Source organism: Protopterus annectens, chromosome 8.part1 (assembly GCF_019279795.1).
Source record: "Protopterus annectens isolate FY-2018-M chromosome 8.part1, PAN1.0, whole genome shotgun sequence".
Classification (NCBI taxonomy): domain Eukaryota; kingdom Metazoa; phylum Chordata; order Ceratodontiformes; family Protopteridae; genus Protopterus; species Protopterus annectens.
The window spans coordinates 305,103,685-305,125,344 of NC_056742.1; the positions used below are offsets into that span (position 1 = coordinate 305,103,685).

Sequence of the window (21,660 nt, forward strand, 5' to 3'; positions counted from 1 at the left end):
CAGAGTTCTAGATTACTTTTATTTCAGAAATGCATGTAGATTCTATTTTGTCAGCTGCTCAAGTTACCAGTACTAATATTAAAAAAAGTGTCCCTTCTGTGACAGGTTCCCAGCTGTATTGTGTGGCTATTTTATATTTTTGCATCACATTTTTGGTTCATTTTTCATAAAATTGTGTTTTTCTTGACAAATTACTGGTAAATCATTAAAGACTGAAGTTAGAAAATAATGACAGACATTTGAGTTTCAGATTTCATATCCTTCAGAAAGTTTATAAGAGCAATATTTAAAAATTGTCCTTATTTTTGGGCCTTTGTCCCACTTCTATGTATGGCTTTGCCCAGATTTCTTGCTCTGAGGGTGAGAGGTATGCAAATGTGTCAGGGCCATCACAGTAAGCCAGAGAAATTTCAAACTGTGACATACTTGTTGCACCCCACTCTCCCATGTAGTGACTCTGGATGTGTCCAAGCAAGGCAAGGAGCAGTTATGCAGTGTAAATGTGCAGGGTATCCCCCCATCCAAGGTAGACACAAGTACTACAGTGGCTTTTCATCTGTTCTTGATTTTGCAAAATGGTCTGGTTTCGGTCATATTTTTGTACTGTTGATTTATGCTCATTACTCAGAAAGTGCCTGTTGCTCTGTGTTTTAAGTAGCAATGCTTTAATGACCATCAGGTAAGCTTGTCTGAGATCATAACATGCAAGTAAGCTTTAATAAGCATACTGTTAAAGAATTGCCAACATTGAAGCCTTTCTGTTGTTGCCATGCAGAGAATACTTAACTAGATAATGTATCAGCGTTGGGTATTGAAATGCATATAGGTTCATAGGTTGATACTGGGCTATCTGCCTGAAGGCATATATTAGCCCAGCCACGTAGTGCGGTATTCACCGCCCCTTTAGTAGTTCCCTAGACCCTTGTACTAACAGCTAGTACCTTTGGCCCCTATCTAGTAGTGCTGTTGGTGTGATCCCCGGTGTGAACTTTCTGTTACCCATCCACTCATCAAGGTTCCTCTTGAAGAGTGACAGTGAGGGGCTCTGTCTTATGTAGATCGGGACCCTGTTCCATAGTAAGGGAAGTCTCTGCGAACGGAATCTATCCCTCCAGCATGTTCTATTCATTGTTGTGTTGAGGTTTATATCCCTAGAGCGTGTAGCTCGAGTAGATTTGGTTTTGCTAAGATGGAGCATGTTCAACAATTCTGGGTTGGACATTGCTCTGTACGTTAGACAGAGATCGCCTCTGAGAAAGCAGTATGCAACAGAGAACAGACTTAGCTTTTTCAATCATGCTGCATAGGGCAACTGTTTGAGGCTAGTAATCCTCTTGGTTAGGTACCTCTGTGGTCTCTCCAGCTGCTGGAGATGTCTAGCCAGGTACATTCCAATTGGTGCATTGTACTCAATAATGAGTCTGATGAGGGAAGTGTAGAGGGGCACCATTACATCCTTAGATCTTGATGCGAACCCTTTCGTGATCAGATGGGTCACATAGAAGGATTTTCTAACCACTTTGGCAACATGGTTATCAAAGGAAAGCTGACAGTATTTGTAATAAAGGACAGGATTACATTATTTTAAGCAGCTCATTACACTTGTTGGAGACTTCCAGTAATCTCTGAGGGCTTTACCCGTAAACTAAACAGAATGCCATTCATGTGTGGTCCATAACCTGTACAGTAATCCTTTAAGCAATGTATCTTTAGCTTGTTTCTTGTTTGCTTTTCATCTTTTACTTTGATCATGTTTTCCCCATGAAACAAGTAGATAGTTGTCAGGCAGCAGGTCTTTTTTGGATAAGAAACATTTTTACAAGTGGGGCCATCACAGAGATTGCTACTTTCAGCATGTTACTTGGTACTTTAATAAAGCTGAATATAAATTATAATTACAACTGCAGTGCAAGGAGAAGCGGTTTGAGTTGAGTGCTGCTTGTTTTTCTTATACTTGATTTTGACTGGCATTCCAGTAATGTATTTAAAAAGTAATTTATTTTTTTATGCCTCACAACCTTTTTGTTTCCATCTAAATATTAAGTAAGCTGTCATGCAGCCAATGCACTGAAATATGTTTATTCTTTTACACTTCATTTGTCTTGATTGGACTCTCATAATGAGGGTTTGGCACCCAGGGCAGCATATTTAATTAAAGTTAGTTTCTGTGGTTTTAAGCATAGCTCCTCCCCTTTCTAGTTGGCCGCACCCCTTCCCATTGACCCTACTCATTCAGCTATCTCCTGCAGCCCCCCTTTGATTTGAAGTCACCAGCCGCCACTGTGAGAGTGAGTGAGTGAGTGAGTGAGTGAGTGAGTGAGTGAGTGACAAGGGGGCTGGAGGGTGGGAAACCAGGACTGCAACAGTGAATACACTTGAACATCTACATTTATGGTAAGTGTACACAACTGTACTATGTTCTTTGTGTTTCACTGTTGCAGTCATCACATTTGGGTTGATTCCCAAAGCTGAAGAATGGGTGGAGTCGGTCAAGAAGAGTTGGGGTTGGCTAGTATGCCCTGCAGGACTGCTGTTGCAAAGCCCACCCTGGATTTGGAAAAAAGGCAGGTGATAATGCTTGGTGAAGTTATGAACAGAACTCCAAGTAGCAGCTTCCAGAATGTCCCTGGTAGGGACTCCTCTGAGAAAGGCTGCAGAGGTTGAAGTTGCCCTAGTGGAATGCGTTCTGACCGCCTGAGGGGGTGGTTTCCCATTTTGTAACAGAAATGGATACAGTGTGCTATCCATTTGGAGACGGTTTGTTTTGATATGGTCTTGCCATATGCCCCTGGTGCAAAGCTGACTAGTAACTAGTCAGATTTCCTGAAGGGTTTAGTCCTATCAGGGTAGAATCTGAGCTGTCTGTGCATGTCTAAAGAGTGCAGGATCCTTTCCCCCTTATTTTAAGGATTAGGGAAAAAGGTGGGCAAATGGATAGATTGGTTGACAGCCACACTGGACACCACTTTAGGCATAAAAGTTGGGTTAGTCCTGAGGGAGACCCTGTCAGCATGAAAAATAATGAAGGGTTCCACAGCCATAAGTGCTTGTAGCTCAGACACTCTTCTAGCTGAAGTGATGGCCAGAAGCAAGGCTGTTTTCCAAGAGAGGAATTTCAATTCTGCTGACATTGCAGGCCCAAAGGGGGGTAGCGTGAGCTTTTCCAACACAAACTTAAGGTCCCAAGCAGGGGTGGGCACTCTTCTTGGTGGCCTTAAGTTGTTAACCCCTCTCAGGAACTGTTTGGTAAGAGGGAGAGAAGAGAGGTGGTTCAGTGCTGTAATGAGCAGAGATGGCAGAGGCATGGATCTTAATGGAAGAGAAGGATAGGCCTCTGTGGAGTAGGTCTGCTAGGTAATCCAGGATGATGGGTAAGGATGGTTGTGCTGTATCTGCTCCTTTAGAGTGAATCCAAGAACAATACCTTTTCCACTGATCAGTACTGGGTCTTCTGGCTTCACGAATGACATCCAGTACCTGCTTGCTTAGGCTGGCCACTGGAGGAGAATTCAAGGTTCACGGTTTGCAACTGAGAATGCAAGATCTGTCCCTCCTGAGGAGTGAAGAGGGTTGTAATCTGGGGTAGGTGCCATGGTGGCACCGGTGACAGACTGCTCAGTAGTGGGTACCAGTGTTGGCGTGGCCAGTCTGGGGCAATCAGGATTGCCCTTGGTCTTTCCTGCCTTATCTTGAGTAGTACTCTTATAAGAGGAGGCAGAGGGGGAATGCACAAACTGAGAGGTCTGCCCACTGGCAGGATAGGGCATTCACTTTCCAGGCCTTGATTTGAGGTACCCTGGTGCAAAATTTGCTGAGCTGGTGATTGTAGGGGGAGGCAAATAGGGTACCCCATTTCTGGGTCAGAAGGCTGAAGGTGTTGTGGTGTAATTGCCACTCGTGTGGGTCTAGGAGATTTCTGCTTAAGGTGTCTGCCAGAGAGCTTTGTTTGCCTGGCAGGAATTGAGCTTGCAGGTACATATGCATAGCTGAGGCCGTGTTGCACAGGGTCATGGCTAGCCTGCAGTGTGGGTAAGAGTGGGTTCCCCCCAGATTGTTGATGTACCACATCACTGTGGTGTTGTTGGTTTTTATTAGAAGGGGCCCCGGTAAGAGTAGGGATCTGAAAGCTGTCAGAGCGTACTGAACAGCTAGCATCTCTTTTTGGTTGATGTGCAGATGAATTTGGTTTGGGCTCCAGTGGTCCTGAATGCACTTGACGTCCAGATGTGCACCCCAGGCATAGTCTGATGAGTCTGTGGTTAGGGTCTGGGTGGCATGGGGTTGTTTAAAGGGAAGTCCCTTGTTGTGGTTGCACGCTGCTGCCCACCAAAGAAACTCTGTCCTGAGACAAGGTATTATGGGTACAATAGTTTCCAGGTCCTGAGAATGCTGGCACCAAGGACATTTTAAGTACCACTGAAGTTTCCTCATATGCAGTCTGGCATATGGAATTAGTAGAATGCAGGAGGCCATGAACCCTAGAGCCTGCAGGATTTTCCTTGCAGATATCTGGGTTCTGGTGGCCATTTGAGCGAAGTAGTCTGTCAGGCTTGTTTTTCTGGAGTTAGGAATGCCATCTGGGATGCTGTGCCCAAGCTTGCTCCCAGGAGTACAATTTTTTTGACTGGGGAGTAGTTTGGATTTCTTTTCGTTGAGAGTGTACCCCAGGGAGGTTAGAATGTCCTTTACAAAAGTCAGGTGCTGCAACAGCTTTTCCTGACTATCTGCCTGAATCGGGCAATTGTTCCAAGTAAGGGTATATTTGAATCTTTTCTCTGTCTGCAATAAGCAATGGCTGGAGCCAGGCATTTTGTGAAAACTCTGGGAGCAGTAGATAAGCCAAAGGGAAGTGCAGAGAACCGATAATGCATAGATCCTAGCCTGAAACATACATATTGCCTGCAGAAGTCCCTGATAGGGATGTGCTGATAGGCTTCCTTTAGGTCTAGGGTGGCTAATCAGGCATCTTTGGACAGCATAGGGAGAAGCTGCTATAGAGTGAGCATTTTGAATTTTGGTACCACCAGGAAGGTGTTTAGAATGGCTAGATCTAAGATTGGGCACCAGGTGCCCTCTTTTCCAGGTTCCAAGAAAAGTCTGGAATAAAAACCATGGAATAAACACCATGGCCTATCTGTTCTGCAGCAACAGGCTGAATTGCCCTTATGGAGAGCAGGGACTGAACTTGGTTTTGTGTCTCTGTCCACTGGTTTGTACCCCTGGGATACTATGTTGAGGGCCCATCGATCGTTGGTGATGGACAGTTTTCCTCCTAGGGGCACGAGCAATTGGGCAGAGGTGAGGAATGGAGTTAAGAAGTCATTGTGAATTCTTTCCGTAAGGGGGTGGCTTGGAACTCCCTATTTTAGAAGTGGACGTACTCCATTGCTTAGATCTCTGCATACCCTGAGACTGTAATCCGGGGGGGGGGGGGTCCATTTCCCCTGGGTCTAGTTTGAGATGGCCTTGAGGGGGCTGGAAAGGACCAATGTTTCGAGGGACAACGCCTATGAATCTTGGAGGCTGCACTTGCAAAAAATCTTTGACTGTCTGCATAGACTTAGCCTTTTCTTCAATCTTTTTTAAAACCTCTTCTGCTTTAGTGCCAAACAGATTGTCCTTGTTCAGAGGAGCGTCCAATAATTTTGATGCGACATGGTCTGGCAAGGTCTGCTCCTTAAGCCAGGCATGCCTTCTAAGTGCAGAACCTGTGACTGCTGACCTGCAAGATACTTCTAGGGCATCAAACCCACATTTCATGGTATGCTTGCTGACTTTGCTTACAGAAAACATAAGCTCCTGTAATTCTTTATTTTCTGCACAGTCAGGAAAGGTAGATAATTTTTGCTTAATAAGTTCCATAATATGTCGTTGGGACTTCAGCATGTGGAACTGACAATTCAATGCTCTAATGGCAAGAGTTGGAGAGGTGTATACTTTTTTACCCCATCCGTCTAAAGCTCAGGAATCCCTGTCCGAAGGGGTGGGATTCTTAGTTGTAGTTGCTTTTATTACTTTAGGTCCTTGGGAGATGACCTCTGGGTCAGCAGTAGGATTTTTGAAGAGAAATTTGAGAGAGTCAGGTACTCTGTAGTACCAGTCTGGTTTCCTTGGAGCAGGGGGTAAGGTATCAGGAGTTAGACTGGATTCCATAAAGGCCTCATCCAGAACAAGGAGGGATAGCTAAGGGTCTGTGCTGTGATAAATCTAAAAATTCCCTGAGTCTCTTTGTGGACTGAGGATAACCCTGGCATTCCCAGTGGAAATGCTCTCTCAAAGTAGGTAGGGTTTGACCAAAACAAAAATCCTCTGGAAGGGAGGCAGAAGGAATGGATTCCTCTGCATCTGTATCCTCATAGGCAGATAAGGGCATGTCTTCATATTCAGACACCTCAGAGTCATCGGACTCTTGGTCAGATAAAGCTGCTGGGGACAAGTCTCTTTCTTTAACAGGGGAAGGCTGGCTTCCCCTAATCAGTATTGATCAGGTCTTCTGCCATTTTAAGCATCTGAGATTGTGGCAAGGAAGCAGGGGCTTGGGCCATCGGTTTTTTAGGCGTAGCTCGTACTCTTGACCTTAGAAACTCGGTCGTTTTAGAAAGAACTGTAGATGCGAAAGAAGTTGTCTGTGTCGAATATCGGTAATGCGAAGAACTTCCTCAGAAGCCGGTGCCTGTACAGTGGACCCATCCAAGGTAGAGACATCTACAGGTTCCATAGTCAAAGAAGAGTCTTGCGGCATACCAGACTCTGAAGGGTCTCGCTAGCAGCCTGCGAATCCATCGAACTGTGCATCAGGGGCTGCGAAAGTGCCTCACTGAGTACCAGCGAACCGGCAACTAGCTTAACGGAAGAGTCATCTGCAGTTTTGGACCTGTGCGGTCTGTCTTTATCCTTACTTTTTTTTGGAAGATTGGTAGTCGGATGGCTTACCGAAGCCATTTCGGAATATGGAGATCGAGAACGAAAGTATTTAGCTACAATAATGGCCAGACGACGAATAGTTCGGGCACTGAACAAAGCACAAAACAGACAGAGGGGTACGTCGTGGTCTGGGCTTAAACAGGTGACGCAGTAAGAATGGAAATCTCGGTGTGGTATTTGCTTTCCACAGGCGAGACAATTAACTTTTTCTGACATCGGTTAGAGCAAGAAAAAAGGATCCCCAACGGAGTACTTAGCTTTAGAAGTTTTCAGGATAATTCAATTTCAAAAACGAAAACTCAGGTTGCTGCCGACCGGCACTCACACAAACTGCTTCTGCTTTGGGTTCCTCAGCAAGAAAAGACTGATGTAATGGCATCGGCTACCTGTTTTTATACCCCTGACGTCAGTCCTGAAGCGGCAGCAACCGACACAGAAATACTAAGCCTCTGGTATTTGGGCCGACTGAGGGCTACCCCTGGCAGGATAACCCAAGTGTGATGACTGCAACACTGAAACACCAAGAACATCCTTCAGCTTCAGAGGAAAACCGTGAAAAAAGCATTCCCCCTTCAGTCCCTGTGCTTCAGCCTGAAACTTAGCATGAGACAAAAAAGTGAACTGTGTATGTGCGCGTCAGAAAAGAAGCTTGTGAAATTAAGAGCAGAAATGAATTCCCTAGTAAATCCCAGCAAGTCTTCCCTGTCCACAGAAACTGACACAAGCAGCTCCAGCTTAATTTTTTTTTTCTTTTCCGAGGTACTCCCAGTAAACAGACCAAGTGAAGACAGGTACATTATCTCAGAGATCAGGAACCCTTTCCCAGCTAAGCATTAGACCTTCACCTGAGACCAACACCAGTGATTCTCCCTTGCCTCAGAGGATGCGTCTAACTCCTAGCCTTTAGTACCTGCAGGTGCTAAACCAGAGGGACCAAAAGAAAATGATGAGCTGCCCATAGAGCCAAGTCCAGCCACAGCAGAGTCACCCATCAGTGGCAGGAGCAGAAGAGAAGCCAGCCTGATCCCCCAAAAAGCCTCCCTACTAACTCTGCTTTTCTTGTGAATGAGGGAAAAAAGAACTGATTAGACCCATAACTGCTCCATGGTTTCAACCAAGAAAGAAGCCTTGGAAATGGTTAGTGGAGCCTTGAAAAATTCAGTAAACCTTATAACAGCAAAAAAGTGGTTTTGACATACGAAACATACCAACAAAAACAAAGTCCTCTCCCTGACACACATTCTACAAAAACATTTAGAAAATAATGAAAAAAAAAAATTACACAGTATGTTCACAAGCATTCCTGGATCCTCTCCTGTTTGGTATCTACTTCTTTGAAGTCCAAGCCAACACAAAGGGTCTCTGGCTGACAAAGTTCATAGATGATTGTTGGAAGCTATTACTAACTCCCCAAATGATGCTAACATCTTACAGAAAGGCCTCACTGAGACCAACGGCCGGTGTCAGAACCATGGCCTTAAGCTCAATGCCAAAAAATGTGTCTTCATCCCCTTTGGAAAAAACTGGGTTCCAATGAATTACCACATCGATGGTAGTCCACTGAACACAGAAGGTGTTATAAGAGATCTGGAAACACAGGTTGACAGCAGCGCCTCTTTACCACCACACTGCCACTGTGGCACATCTCATTATTAAGGGTTTCGCATACAGGAAGAAAGAGGTCATTGTCTCTCTCTACTCTTCCCTCATTAGGCCAGTCATCGAGTACAATGCCCCATTTGGCATGTACCTCACTAGACACCTGCAACAACAACTGGAGAGGTCACAAAACTACCTCGCAAAGAGGATCCTAGGCCTTACTTGTCCTATATGGACAGACTCAAAAAACTCAACTATTCTCGGTCTCATATCGCCTACTTAGAGGCGGTCTCTGTTTGACGTACAAAGCCATGTCTGATCCAGCTCTGTTAGAAATGCTACATCTAAAGAAATCCCAATCCCTCCGCACCACACGCTCCAGTGACCTCAACCTCATTACCACAATCAACAGAACGTGCTGGAGGGACAGGTTCATAACCCAGAGAAATGCCCTTGCTTTGGAATAGACTTCCCATACATATCAAAACAGAGCACCTCACTGGCGCTCTTCAAGATAAACCTTGATCAGTGGAAGGGAAATAGAAAATTCACCCCAGGGACCACTCCAGTGGCTCTACTCAACAGAAGCACACCCCAGGGACCACTCCAGTGACTCTACTCAACAGAAGCACTGGGAACTAAGGTCGGGTGGCATGATATCAGGGTAATCCTATGGGCTAGGTTTGTAAAGGCTCCAGGGCCATTAGCCTATTACACACCTATGAACCTATAGGATTTCCTCAGAAAAATAAAATAAAATTGTGGAATATTTTCCCCAGCAGGAGACTTGTATGCCCAACTTTGAAGGATCTCTACCAGACAGTCAGCTTCATGAAGCTTGCAGAAGGGGCAGACTTTAGCAACAAGAAATCTCTGAGCTTTTTAGGTTCTGCCTTTTATATGGAGCTCTGCTTGTGCTCCTAGCAGTTAGGGCATGAAGAAGATGCCCTTAAGCCCGGAGAAGCTGTCTAGTTGGTCATATTCTTGGAAGGATATAACCCAAACAGCTTAGGCTACTGCAACAGTGATCCAATGATGAACATCTACAAAAAGATGGTTGTACTGCAAGAAAAGGTGCTAAGATACCCAGATTTCTTATGTGCTATGAATACACATTCATCTTGCAATTTGGTGCTTATGTCATTAACAGCTTCTGGCAAGCAGAGTTAGAAACTAGAACAGCTTTCTGTTCACTTCCAAGTATATACTGGAATACATTCATTTCAGCTAGTGGCTGCATGTGAGGATGAGCAGGGAGGTAACTCTTGCCTCCTCTATACACTCAGGGGAAACATGTGAAATGGTATTGAATTAAGTTATGTGGTGTCTGACCTACTTTACTACAATAGGCAAAGAATGTCAGTGGAACAACAGTGCTGGCAGACTAAGGATTAATTTTCTTGGAGTCAGTGAACTTAATGTGCACATACATATTCAGGGGAGGAAAGGGTCTCTTTACGTTTGATGAATGACATGTCTTCATGTTTGCATTTATGGAAAATGTTTGCTCTGGCAAGTAGTATCTGGAAAAAGGCATTTGCTGCAACAATGTCTGCCTGTGACCAGATCTGCCTTTAGGACATCCAGTAGTTTGCTACATAAAGTTTTGTCTGTAACCAGACCTGCCTCTCAGATGGCCAGTTCTACAAGTCCAAAGATGCCTTATTTAGTTGATACTACTAGCAAATTCCCCAAACATAATAAAAATATACTGATATCAGAAACTGCAGTTTAGAATTTTCAAAACTCATGCACCATGAATTCTGGTGGTACAGGGTATGATGGTCAGGGTACAGAAACTTTAGTGTGTGTGTGTGTGTGTGTGTGTGTGTGTGTGTGTGTGTGTGTGTGTGTGTGTGTGTGTGTTTTAAATTTCAGAGCACTAACACATTTTTAAAGCTATATTTCAATCTGAAAATGTTTACGTTTTCTGTCATAAAAACTTATTGCACCATTGTGACATTCTTCTGGGACAGGAAAATAAGAGTAGACGACAGCAAATGTAATGCACAAAACTTGCAATTAAAAAATAAGGTGCAACTTTCTGCAGTTTCTCAGAAAGGACATTAGAACATAACCAGGTCACACAAGGGTTTTGAGTCAGTAAAGAAAAAGGCCCTAAAATGCAGTTACAAAACTTTTCAAAGGAAGCAGTAATTAGCAATCAAGTGAGAAACACATGCATGTGGAGGCTGAGAGGAGGGGTAACTTGTTTTGCTTGAAAAGAAGTGATGTAATCTGATGTCTCCCCAGCCATTTTTTTCTGTGGGAACATAAAAGAAAAGCAAAAAATGCCTATAGGTAGAGCTGAAGGTAAAGTCAGTCTACTCATAGCTTGGGAGACATTTTAAGCACATCTATGAACATTTGCTGTTTTCATTCCGCCTTGTACACTTTTTTCTGACTTAGAATAGTTAGGTCTAGTACTTCAGTAATATACAGGTAATGTTATTTAACTGGTTGGGATTGACGTCTCTCTAAATATTCTGTATTGTACAACTGACTTCTTAAATTCTATGTACACCATCTTAAACTTTGCATACTTAATCTATATCAGCATTTTCTAACATTTTAAATGAAGTTCGGTTTATTCACTTTTAAGACCTTATGGTTTGTATCAATTTATGCAGTTATTTATTATCAGAGAAGACAGCATTACTTAACACTGTAGTCCGGCAGTAGCTTTGGTATCTGCCTTCAAAAGCCATATCACGAACATGTTATGTTATCAGTAAGACAGCATTGTTTATTAGTTATGTTCGGGTAAATCAAGAGTGACAAGGTAGCTAGTATTTTTAGTCTACAGCTATGTTTAATGGTGGCAATACTACTTTGCTAGCCTTCCTTGGGAATTGTGTGTGGGTGTGTGACAATAACTTGTTTGAAAAACAGTTAAAATGGGTAAGACACTAAGACTTAGTTCTTAGACAGAATGCTGAAAAAAGGGCCTGAGGTGCTAAGCCACATATTCAGCTTTGTAAGTAAGCAGTGTGTAGTCCTAATCAGGTTCGGATGTTGGAAGTCCATACCCAGGACAGCAGTGCATGTTTGGTTTACACTCATGAGACCAGTATGCATGTGGTGAAGTGGTTACCGATCTCCATTTATGTGCACTGTGCACTCCTTTTTAATTTAACCAGTTTGGTACCAATTATGTGATTCGCAATACCATCCCTTTAGTAGCTATCTCACATATCTAGGACAACAGAGCAAATCAAAGGAACATAGCCCCTGTCCCAAACATACCAAGGTGGAACTGTGACTACTAATGGTGGAATTCACCTCTACCAAGGCACAAGGACATCATCTGTGAAGGGTGTACTGGCCAACACAATCTTCAGATCTTCCTTGCCCCTTCAATAACCTGCCTGAGTCATGGCTAAACACTTTGGGATGCCTCATCCCTGCAGGCCCCTCCTGGCATGTCTCTGGGTCTAGCTTGCCATTCTTTCCTTAACGTTCCCTTCTTCACCTCTCCATATCTATCAATATCCTGCTTTGGGTGACAGGGCCAAGATTTTGTTGAGAAATTCCTACTGCACCTAAAAAAGTAGGCCTAAAAGAACTGTTTTGCAGACTGGGTAGTTTTTTTCCCCTTCCCCTCCATTTTTTTTTTAATAAAAAATTTCTCAAGCAAGAAGTCCAAAGAGGAGATACCTATTCAAAGTGGCATGACTATGGGAGCTAAGGCAAAGGAGATTCAAGACAAGGATCGCCACTTTTACATTTTCTGTGAGGGACATAGTCCTCAGATAAAACTCTGCTGTTGCCCTGCATAACACACCGAAACCATCAAAGCTACATTTCTTTGAGGTTTGGCCACCTGTAAAGAAGTCACATTGGTCCTGCATCTCTTGCTTTCAATCTTTGTCTAGAATATCCTCTACCTTAGCTCTTATTCTTTTCCAAAAGGGACTGTTGGTGGGAAAGCATATGGGCACTGGCAGTTTCAGGCTTTGAAGGAAGGGGTAGTAGAGCTGTATACTATTTCCTACATCTGTTGAACTGAAGCCTTGTGGAATGGTAAAGTTCTGAAAGTTGGGTCAACCATGGGCTACTGTGCTTACAGTATCCCAAATGAAAAGACAACAGTGACCAATACAATGAGCATCTCCATCATTCCACCATTCCTCAGATTAACATGCTGCTTTATCAGGAGGCAACATAAACAAACATAATGGCAATTATTCTGACAAATGTTGTGGCAGAAAAAAAAAAAAAAAAAAAAAAAAAAAAAGAGTCAACCCACTGATCTGCTTCTCTCCACACAATAAGAGTTAGAACAGTTGCTTGCTGCCACCTTGCAGGAATTACAGAGAAACTGCTGTAACTGTTATGTGAGAAAAAAAATGACAAAATAGAGTTAGGGCTTTGCAGTGTACTATGTTGAGATATCCACCAGAGACTTACAATTAATGGACAAGAATTTTTCAATCCTGACCTAATGTCAACTACATCAATCAGCTCATAGGTGTGTAGAAGGCTTTTAACATGCACTGTAAAAAGTGTATTTGCTTGGGAGTGGAGTAAAATGTCATTGAAGACTTTTTGGATTAAAATAATCAAGCCACTCAAGTCTGTACCCTACACTCCCTGCCTATAATGTTTTATTAAATGCAAAGCATTGCAAACAGTACTATACAAGCAGCATTACAGGGTCAGTTTGTTTCCATCAAAGTCTCTTAACTGCTGTGGTGAGGCAACAAGAAGAAATGATACTACCACACTTAATCTGGAAAGCAATTCAACACGTTTTACAAAGTTGATGCAGCATGAGAATGTTCTCAGTGTAATGCGCATATAATAAAATGCTGAAAAATCAGTGACAGCTGTTGCACAGAAAAAAATGCTGTGGAACCTACAGTCCTCACTGCACATACTCACGGGATATGGTAATAACAGCTCTACTAAAAGCAGTCTGAATGTTAACAATACATTAGCAAGCCACTGCTCTTAAAACCAATTAGCCACTCACAGCAATTCCAGTACCAATTTACAACTGCAGTGAGCATAGCCGGCCTTAGGCATAGGCCAACTAGGCGGTCGCCTAGGGCACTGCTCTAGCAGGGGCACTTTTTCAGTATTTATTTAATGTAGGTAGACCAGGATGGGGGCACTGGGTGGTGTGGTGGGGGGGTGCCATGGAGCACTTTTGCCTAGGGCACCAGTTGACCTAAGGCCGCTCCTGGCAGTGAGGACCATAGAACTGCCTCTAGAGCCATGCAGAGGTGGCCTAAGAGAGTAGGGGAAAAAAAAAAAACAAAAGAACACTTAACAGCCTTACCTGTATTATACACTCCATGAGGTACTCCTGAGCCAAGGCATCTCTACAATTTACAACTTGCTCCAGAATTCCAGGCAGAACAATCTGAAGAGAGAAAAAAAAAACATTAGCCAACACTTAATCTGTCTCCACTTGCTGCAAAGCAAGATGGGCCTTCAGTTGTGTTTCCTAAGTAACCACAGACATACAATTATTTATAATACACGAGTGGAAATAAAAGGTCATATTATTCTGACATGCAAGGAGACACAAAGACAGAAGAGAAGTAAATGTATTATCAACAAAATTGGAAATACGGACTTCTAAGATGGCTGCACACAAACAAGTTGATTACAGCTCTCCTAGTGTGAAAATCAAAAGTGTGAAAAATGAAAAAAAAAAAAAGAAGAAAACCACAAGCGAATGGTATAAATTTGGGGAAAATTTAGTTACTGGCTAATAACTGCCTAGATGCCGGCAAATAACATTTTTTTTCTCCAAAATGAGAAAAGTACAGTTTTGTACCTACCATAAATGTAGATGTTCGAAGATCCACATTGCTGCAGTCCTCACACTTGGGTAGTCCGCTGTCCTCGGTCGGCCCGAATATCAAAGTATAAGGCTGACGTCGGTCAAGGCGCATTTGACTGACATCAGGACGTCAGGGTACAAATGCGCATGACCGACGTCATATCCTCAGTCTTTTCTTGCCCCAGATGTCAGAAGACCCTAAAAATAAAGGTCAAAACCAAAAGACAGCAAACAACCAACCCACCACCCTTGCACTAACAATATGTACAATATATACAAAATACACAATATGTACAACCCAACCCACACAACCACCTCTAACTACAGAGGGGAAGGAGGGAGGGTAAATTGGACTGCAGCAATGTGGATCTTCGAACATCTACATTTAGGGTAGGTACAAAACTGTACTATGTTCTTCATCTCACATTGCTGCAGTCCTCACACTTGGGTAGAATCCCAAAGCAGAGTTAAGGGAGGATGGCTAACTACAAGGAAGCAGGAGCTGCCAAGATGCCCTGCAAAACAGCAGTGGCAAAACCAGCCCTGGATTTAGAGTAAAGTGGCAGGTGATAATGCCTAGAGAAAGTATGCACTGAACTCCAAGTAGCTGCCTCCAAAATATCCTTGGTTGCCACTCCCCTCAAAAAAGCTGTTGAAGTGGCAGTAGCCCTAGTGGAATGAGGCCTAATCCCAGCTGGAATCTCCTTGCCATGATGGGAATAACAGAAAGCAATGCAAAACCCAATCCACTTAGAAATAGTTTGTTTTGACACAGGCTTGCCCTGAGAACTCAAAGCAAAAGAAACAAACAACTGCTGAGACTGCCTGAACCCTTTAGTTCTGTCCAAATAATATCGCAACTGCCTGTGTACATCTAAAGTGTGCAAAATCTTTTCCCCTTTATTTTGGGGATTTGCATAAAAAGTAGGCAAATGAATAGTTTGGTTTAAAGCCACACTAGAAACCACCTTAGGCATAAAGGAAGGATTAGTGCGTAATGATACCCTATCCTTATGGAAAATCAAGAAAGGCTCAACCGCCATAAGGGCCTGCAATTCAGAAACCCTTCTTGCAGAGGTAATTGCCAACAAAAAGCAGTCTTCCATGACAAATATTTCAACTCAGAAGTAGCTGCAGGCTCAAAAGGTTGTAGAGTGAGTTTCTCCAACACAAAATTGAGATCCCAAGCAGGAGTAGGAGCTCTTCGTGGGGGTCTTATATTCTTTGCCCCTCTAAGAAATTGCTTGAACAAAGGATGAGAAAACAATGGTGGGTCACAATCATAGTGAGCCGAAATTGCTGCAGCATGAACCTTAATAGAAGAGAAAGACAAACCTTTGTCCAGTAACTCAGTAAGATATTGAAGAGCCACACTCACATTAGGCTCAGAAACATCAAAATCTTTTGCTGCACTCCAAAATAAAAATCTCTTCCATTTATCTGCGTACACTTTCCTTGTACTAGGCCTTCTAGCTTCCAAAATCACATTCAAAACTTGCTGTGGAAGTTGAGACCCTCTATGGTTCAAAACAGAATATGCCAGGCTGTTAGGTGAAGAGAATGAAGTTTGACATTGAGCAAATGGCTGTCCTCCTGTGACAACAGGTGTGGAATCGAAGGCAAAGGCCATGGAGGCTTCCGTACCAGACTTCTCAGTAATGGGTACCAGTGCTGTCGAGGCCAATCTGGAGCTATTAAAATCATCCTTGGCTTGTCCTGTCTGACCTTTAGAAGTACCTTTGGGAGGAGAGGCAGAGGTGGAAAGGCATACACATGAAGATTGCTCCAATTGAAAGAAAGAGCATCCACTTTCCAAGCTGTGGGATGAAACCTTTTGTGCAAAACTTTGGCAGCTGATGGTTTAGTGGAGAAGCGAACAGATCTATGTCTGGAGTTCCCCATGACACTGTCAATTTCTGAAACACATGAGGATCCAATTTCCACTCGTGGGGATCCATAATTGTCTGCTCAACACATCTGCTAAGGAGTTCTGTGCTCCTGGCAGAAACCTTGCCTGAAGATTGAGTTGTAAACTGAGAGCAGTCTCCCACAAAATCATTGCTTGCCTGCATAGAGGATAAGAATCGTTCCCCTTGCTTGTTGATGTACCACATGACAGTTGTGTTGTCTGTTAGAATCAACACCTGCCCTGGAAGAAGTAAATCCTTGAAAGCTATTAATGCAAACTGGACTGCTAACATCTCCTTTAGATTGATATGTAGATGTTGTAGTCTGGCAGGCCACTTGTCTTGTATCCACTTTCCATTTAGATGAGCTCCCCAAGCTTTGTCTGAGGCATCTGTCGTTAAAATCTGACTCGCCTCTGGCCGGGTCACAGAGAGTCCCTTGTTTAGGTGACATTCCTGAGCCCACCACAAAAATTCCTTTTGAATGCAAGGTATTATTTGAATGACAGTGTCTAGATCCTGGCAGTGCTGTGTCCATACATTTTGAGATACCATTGTAGCTTCCTCATATGCAGTTTGGCATTGGGAAGCACCAGAATACAAGATGCCATGAACCCTAAGGCTTGAAGGACTGTCCTTGCAGTCAGCCCGGACTGATGAGATAGCTGATGGAAGTAAAGGGATAGACTCTTTTGTTTGTCCGGGGTTAAAAAGGCCATCTGGGATGCTGTATTCAGTCTCACACCCAGAAAGCACATGTCTTGAGAGGGTACTAGACTGGACTTTATTTCATTCACAGAATACCCTAGGCATCTTAGCACTGCTATCACATATTCCAAATGACGAAGGAGCTCTTCTCTTCCTTGAGCCAGAATCAGGCAGTCGTCCAAATAAGGATAGATCTGTATTCCTTTCAGCCTGAAGAAAGCTATCACTGGAGCCAGAACTTTTGTGAACACTGTGGGCATAGTAGATAAGCCAAAGGGCAATGCGGAGAACTGATAGTGAAAAGTCCCAGCTCGAAAACGCAGATACTTCCTGCAACTTAGTCTGATAGGAACATGAAGGTAAGCCTCCTTGAGATCCAAAGTTACCATCCAATGATCCTTGCCCAGCAGAGGCAAAAGCTGTTGTAACGTCAACATTTTGAACTTGGGAATGTCCAGATAAGTGTTGAGGATAGATAGATCCAAAATTGGTCTCCACGTGTTCCCCTTCTTTGGTACTAGGAACAGGCGAGAATAAAATCCTAGGCCCACTTCTGGCATAGGGACCGGCTGTATGGCCCCTAGTTGAAGTAACAGAGAAATTTGCTTGTGAGCCTCTATTCTTTGTTGAGGAGGAACGTCTGGCATGCCCCTGAAAGGAGGCAAGGTATGGAAATAAAACCTGTAACCTTGATGTATGATATCCAATACCCATTTGTCTTGGGTAATTAAACTCCAATTTTCTTTGAAAAGTGCCAACCTTCCTCCCAAAGGTGCTGCCAGACGAGAAGGCTCTGGCAGCTGAAAAGGTAGGTCATTGGGTCTGTTTACGAAAGGACTGACCCCTGCCCTCACCTGAAGACTGTGCAGGAGAACTCCCTGTTCTAGGCCTGAAAGAGCCCTGAGCTCTGCCCCTACCACGTCTAGATCTACCCCTAGACTGGGAATCATAAAAAGGATACGTCCACCCTTTAGCAGGCCAATTTCTGCTAAACTTTGGAGGCTGAACCTGCAAAAAATCTTTAACAGTCTGCATAGACTTAGCTTTGTCTTCCATTTTCTTTAAAACTGCCTCAACAGGAGGACCAAACAACACGTCAGATTGTAAAGGAGCATCTAAAATCCTTGTTTTAACATGTTCAGACAAATTTTGATCCCTTAGCCAGGCGTGCCTGCGAAGAACTGACCCAGTGGCAGCCACCCTAGACGAGGCCTGTACAGCATCAAAACCATATTGCAAAGAATGCTTACCCTCCTGTTCAGAAACATGTACTAAATCTTGCAACTCTTTACAATCAATACCTACTGCCAGAGCATCAACCTTAGACTTTAATTGTGAAAGGAGATAGTTTTGATATTTCAACATGTGAAACTGGCAATTCAAAGCCCTCATAGCAAGAGTGGAAGAAGTATAAACTTTCTTTCCCCATCTATCCAAGGCCCTAGCCTCTTTGTCTGCAGGAACCGGATTCTTAACAACAGAAGCCTTAACACCTTTAGGCCCCTGGCTAACAGTTTCTGGGTCAGCCCTAGGACTCTTAAAAAGATACTTATGAGCTTCAGGCACCCTGTAATACCTATCCGGCTTAACAGGAGCAGGAGGCAAAGAATCAGGATTAAGAGAAGCCTCTGTAAAAACATCTTCCACTACATCCAAAACAGGAGGTATAGCCAAAGGCCTATGCTGGGGTAAAAACAAAAATTCCCTAAGCCTTTTCCTGGAATCAGAGAAGTCCTGACCTTCCCACTTAAAATGCTCCCTCATGGAATGTAGAGTTTCTGAAAAGAAAAATCCTCAGGAGGAGAAGCAGAAGGAGTAGAATCATCCACATCAGAATCAGAATAAGGAGAGTACTCCTGCAAGTCTTCAGCCAAGACTCTGACACATCTGAAGCCTGCTCAAAACTCCCCAGCTCAGGGTCCACCCTAGGCCTCTTATCAGGAGGGGGCATAGAACCCCTAATCAAAGTAATCAAATCTTCTGCCATTTTAAGCATATGCTTCTTGGGCACAGTACCTGAAGAGCTAGGGGTAACACCTACTGAAGCTAAACCTGGCCTGCCCCTGAGAGAAGCCTTAGAAACAGAAGGAGAGGGCCTAGCCACCCTAGGAAGGGAGGGGAGAATAGTAACCTGAGAAGCCCCTCAGCTTGACTTGCCTCCTGAGAGGCCACATCTTGCAATACTAAAGTCTCACCCTGGGAACACAAAGAAACCTCCGGTGGAGCCACCGGCTCCACCGACACCTCTAAAGAACCGGCGTCCGGTACAGACGGTTCTTCCAGCCTAGGCTTAACTGCTTTGTCCTTGCGCTTCTTGAAGAAGCGGGCGGAGCATCCGGCGGCATTTTGTAATTGCACCGCTTCCCAAAGACTAACCTTGCACAATCCAACCTCCTCTTTATAGTGCGTTTATTAAATCTAGCACAAGAGCGACAGCCAACAACGTCGTGCTCAGGCCCTAAGCAAGGAATACACAAAGTATGATAATCTCTATGCGTATCTGTTTCCCACAAGAAATGCAATTATTGACTTTTTCTGACATCCGGTAAATCACTGAGGCAAGAAAAACTAAAATATTCCCCAACGGGGTACTTAGCCAACTTTGAACTCGGTCTGAAACTTCGAAATCGAAAAATCTCAGAACGCCAACCGGCACTTGCAATGCTGCTTCTGCATCGGACCATGCGGCAAAAAAGACTGAGGATATGACGTCGGTCATGTGCATTTGTACCCTGACGTCCTGATGTCAGTCAAATGCGCCTTGACCGACGTCAGCCTTATACTTTGATATTCGGGCCGACCGAGGACAGCGGACTACCCAAGTGTGAGGACTGCAGCAATGTGAGATGAAGAACATCTGGAGGCTGCTTTCAGTAATAAAAACAAATGCACTCAGAAGTGTTTAAAATAAGTGAAACACTGAAGGAATACAAAAAGTCCAATAACAAAAGGCTAGGAAAAAAAAAGTACAGTTTTGTACCTACCATAAATGTAGATGTCCGAACTGGATAGCATCTGCAGTCATAACATGTGGGTTGTCCTGTCGTCAGGCAGCCCTGCAGTCGGCCGGATTCCAAAGTCCGGGTCCGGCTTCGGCTGATGTCGCACTCCACCCGACGTCATCTCTGTTGGTCTTCGGGTATAAAAGCATCAGCCGACGCCATTTTCCTCAGTGTTTCTTGCCCCAGATGCCAGTAGCCCTCTTGCAGGCTAAAAATTTGGATAGATGCCAATGTTTCCAAATAGATAGAGGTAAACACAACAATAAGCATATATGTACATATATACAAACAAATACACCATAAAAGACTCCCCAACAGCTAGCTATTAGGAGGGTAAACACCCTAGGAGTACCACAGAGGGAAGGAGGGAGGGTAATCCTGACTGCAGATGCTATCCAGTTCGGACATCTACATTTATGGTAGGTACAAAACTGTACTATGTCCTTCATGGATGCATCTGCAGTCATAACAAGTGGGTAGAATACCATAGCCAACTAGGGAGGAGGATAAAAGTAGATTATGGTGCGTTTAGGATCCCTTGCAGTACAGCAGTGGCAAACCCTGCTCGGGATCTGGAATATAGAGGCAAATTATAATGCTTGGCAAATGTATGCACGGAGGTCCAAGTAGCCGCCTCAATAATGTCTTTGGTTGCCACTCCTCGTAAGAAGGCTGTGGTAGTGGCTGTTGCCCTTGTAGAATGAGGTCTTATGTTCTGTGGAATTGGTTTTCCATGGAAGGAGTAACAGTATCGTATGCAATTTCCTATCCATTTGGAGATTGTCTGTTTGGAAATAGCTTTTCCTTCCCTTCCTGTTGCATAGGCTACAAAAGTTGGTCAGTCTTTCTGCTATTTTTGTTCTGTCCAAGTAGTAGCGTAGCTGTCTATGTACATCCAAGGTATGCAGTATTCTTTCCCTCTGTTTTGTGGGTTGGGAAAGAAGGTAGGTAGGTGGATTGCCTGGTTTAAAGACACTCTGGATACCACCTTGGGCATAAATGTAGGATTAGTCCTCATGGACACTCTATCTTGGTGGAAGATTAGGAAGGGTTGCACTGCCATTAAGGCCTGTAGTTCTGAAACCCTCCTTGCTGAAGTAATTGCCAGTAGGAAAGCAGTTTTCCATGACAGGTGTTGTAGGTCTGCTGTTGCTGCTGGTTCAAAGGGTGATAGTGTCAACTTTTCTAGCACAAAGTTTAAATCCCAAGCTGGTAATGGTGGTTTCCTTGGAGGTTTTACATTCTTGATTCCTCTGAGGAACTGTCTGAGCAAAGGGTGCGAAAAACAGGTGGATCAAAGCTGTATTCTGCTGAAATAGCTGATGCATGTATCTTGATGGAGGAGTAGGACAGGCCTGAATGAAGAAGTTCGCCAGATACTCCAGAATGTTAGGCATATCTATGTTTGACACATCTTTTCCTCTTTCCGTACTCCAAATGACAAACCTTTTCCATTTTCCAGCATAGTTCCTTCTTGTTGAAGGTCTGCGTGCTTCAAGAATAATGTCTTTAACTCTTTGGGAAAGTTCTGGATTAGCTGCTGCTATGTGATGTTCCATGCAGTCAGTTGCAGCGTTTTAGGTTTGGATGTATGATGCTGTAGTTGTTCTGAGTTAACATCAAAGGCATCAGGGTATTGGCCACATATTGTTCGAGACATGCTCTTCAGTAGTGGGTACCAGTGTTGTCTTGGCCAGTTTGGAGCTATCAGGATTATCCTTGGACG

At 43.8% G+C, this 21,660-nt stretch overlaps 1 protein-coding gene across 1 annotated transcript in view; it reads right to left on the minus strand.

The window, feature by feature from the left end:
• The window catches only part of VPS35 (VPS35 retromer complex component), a gene marked incomplete in the record, with an annotated part of 976,266 nt that overhangs the window by 634,310 nt on the left and 320,296 nt on the right, over positions 1 to 21,660 (minus strand). Inside the window, 1 exon segment of the mRNA XM_044081892.1 lies at positions 13,808 to 13,891. Coding sequence (XP_043937827.1) covers positions 13,808 to 13,891 — 84 coding nt within the window.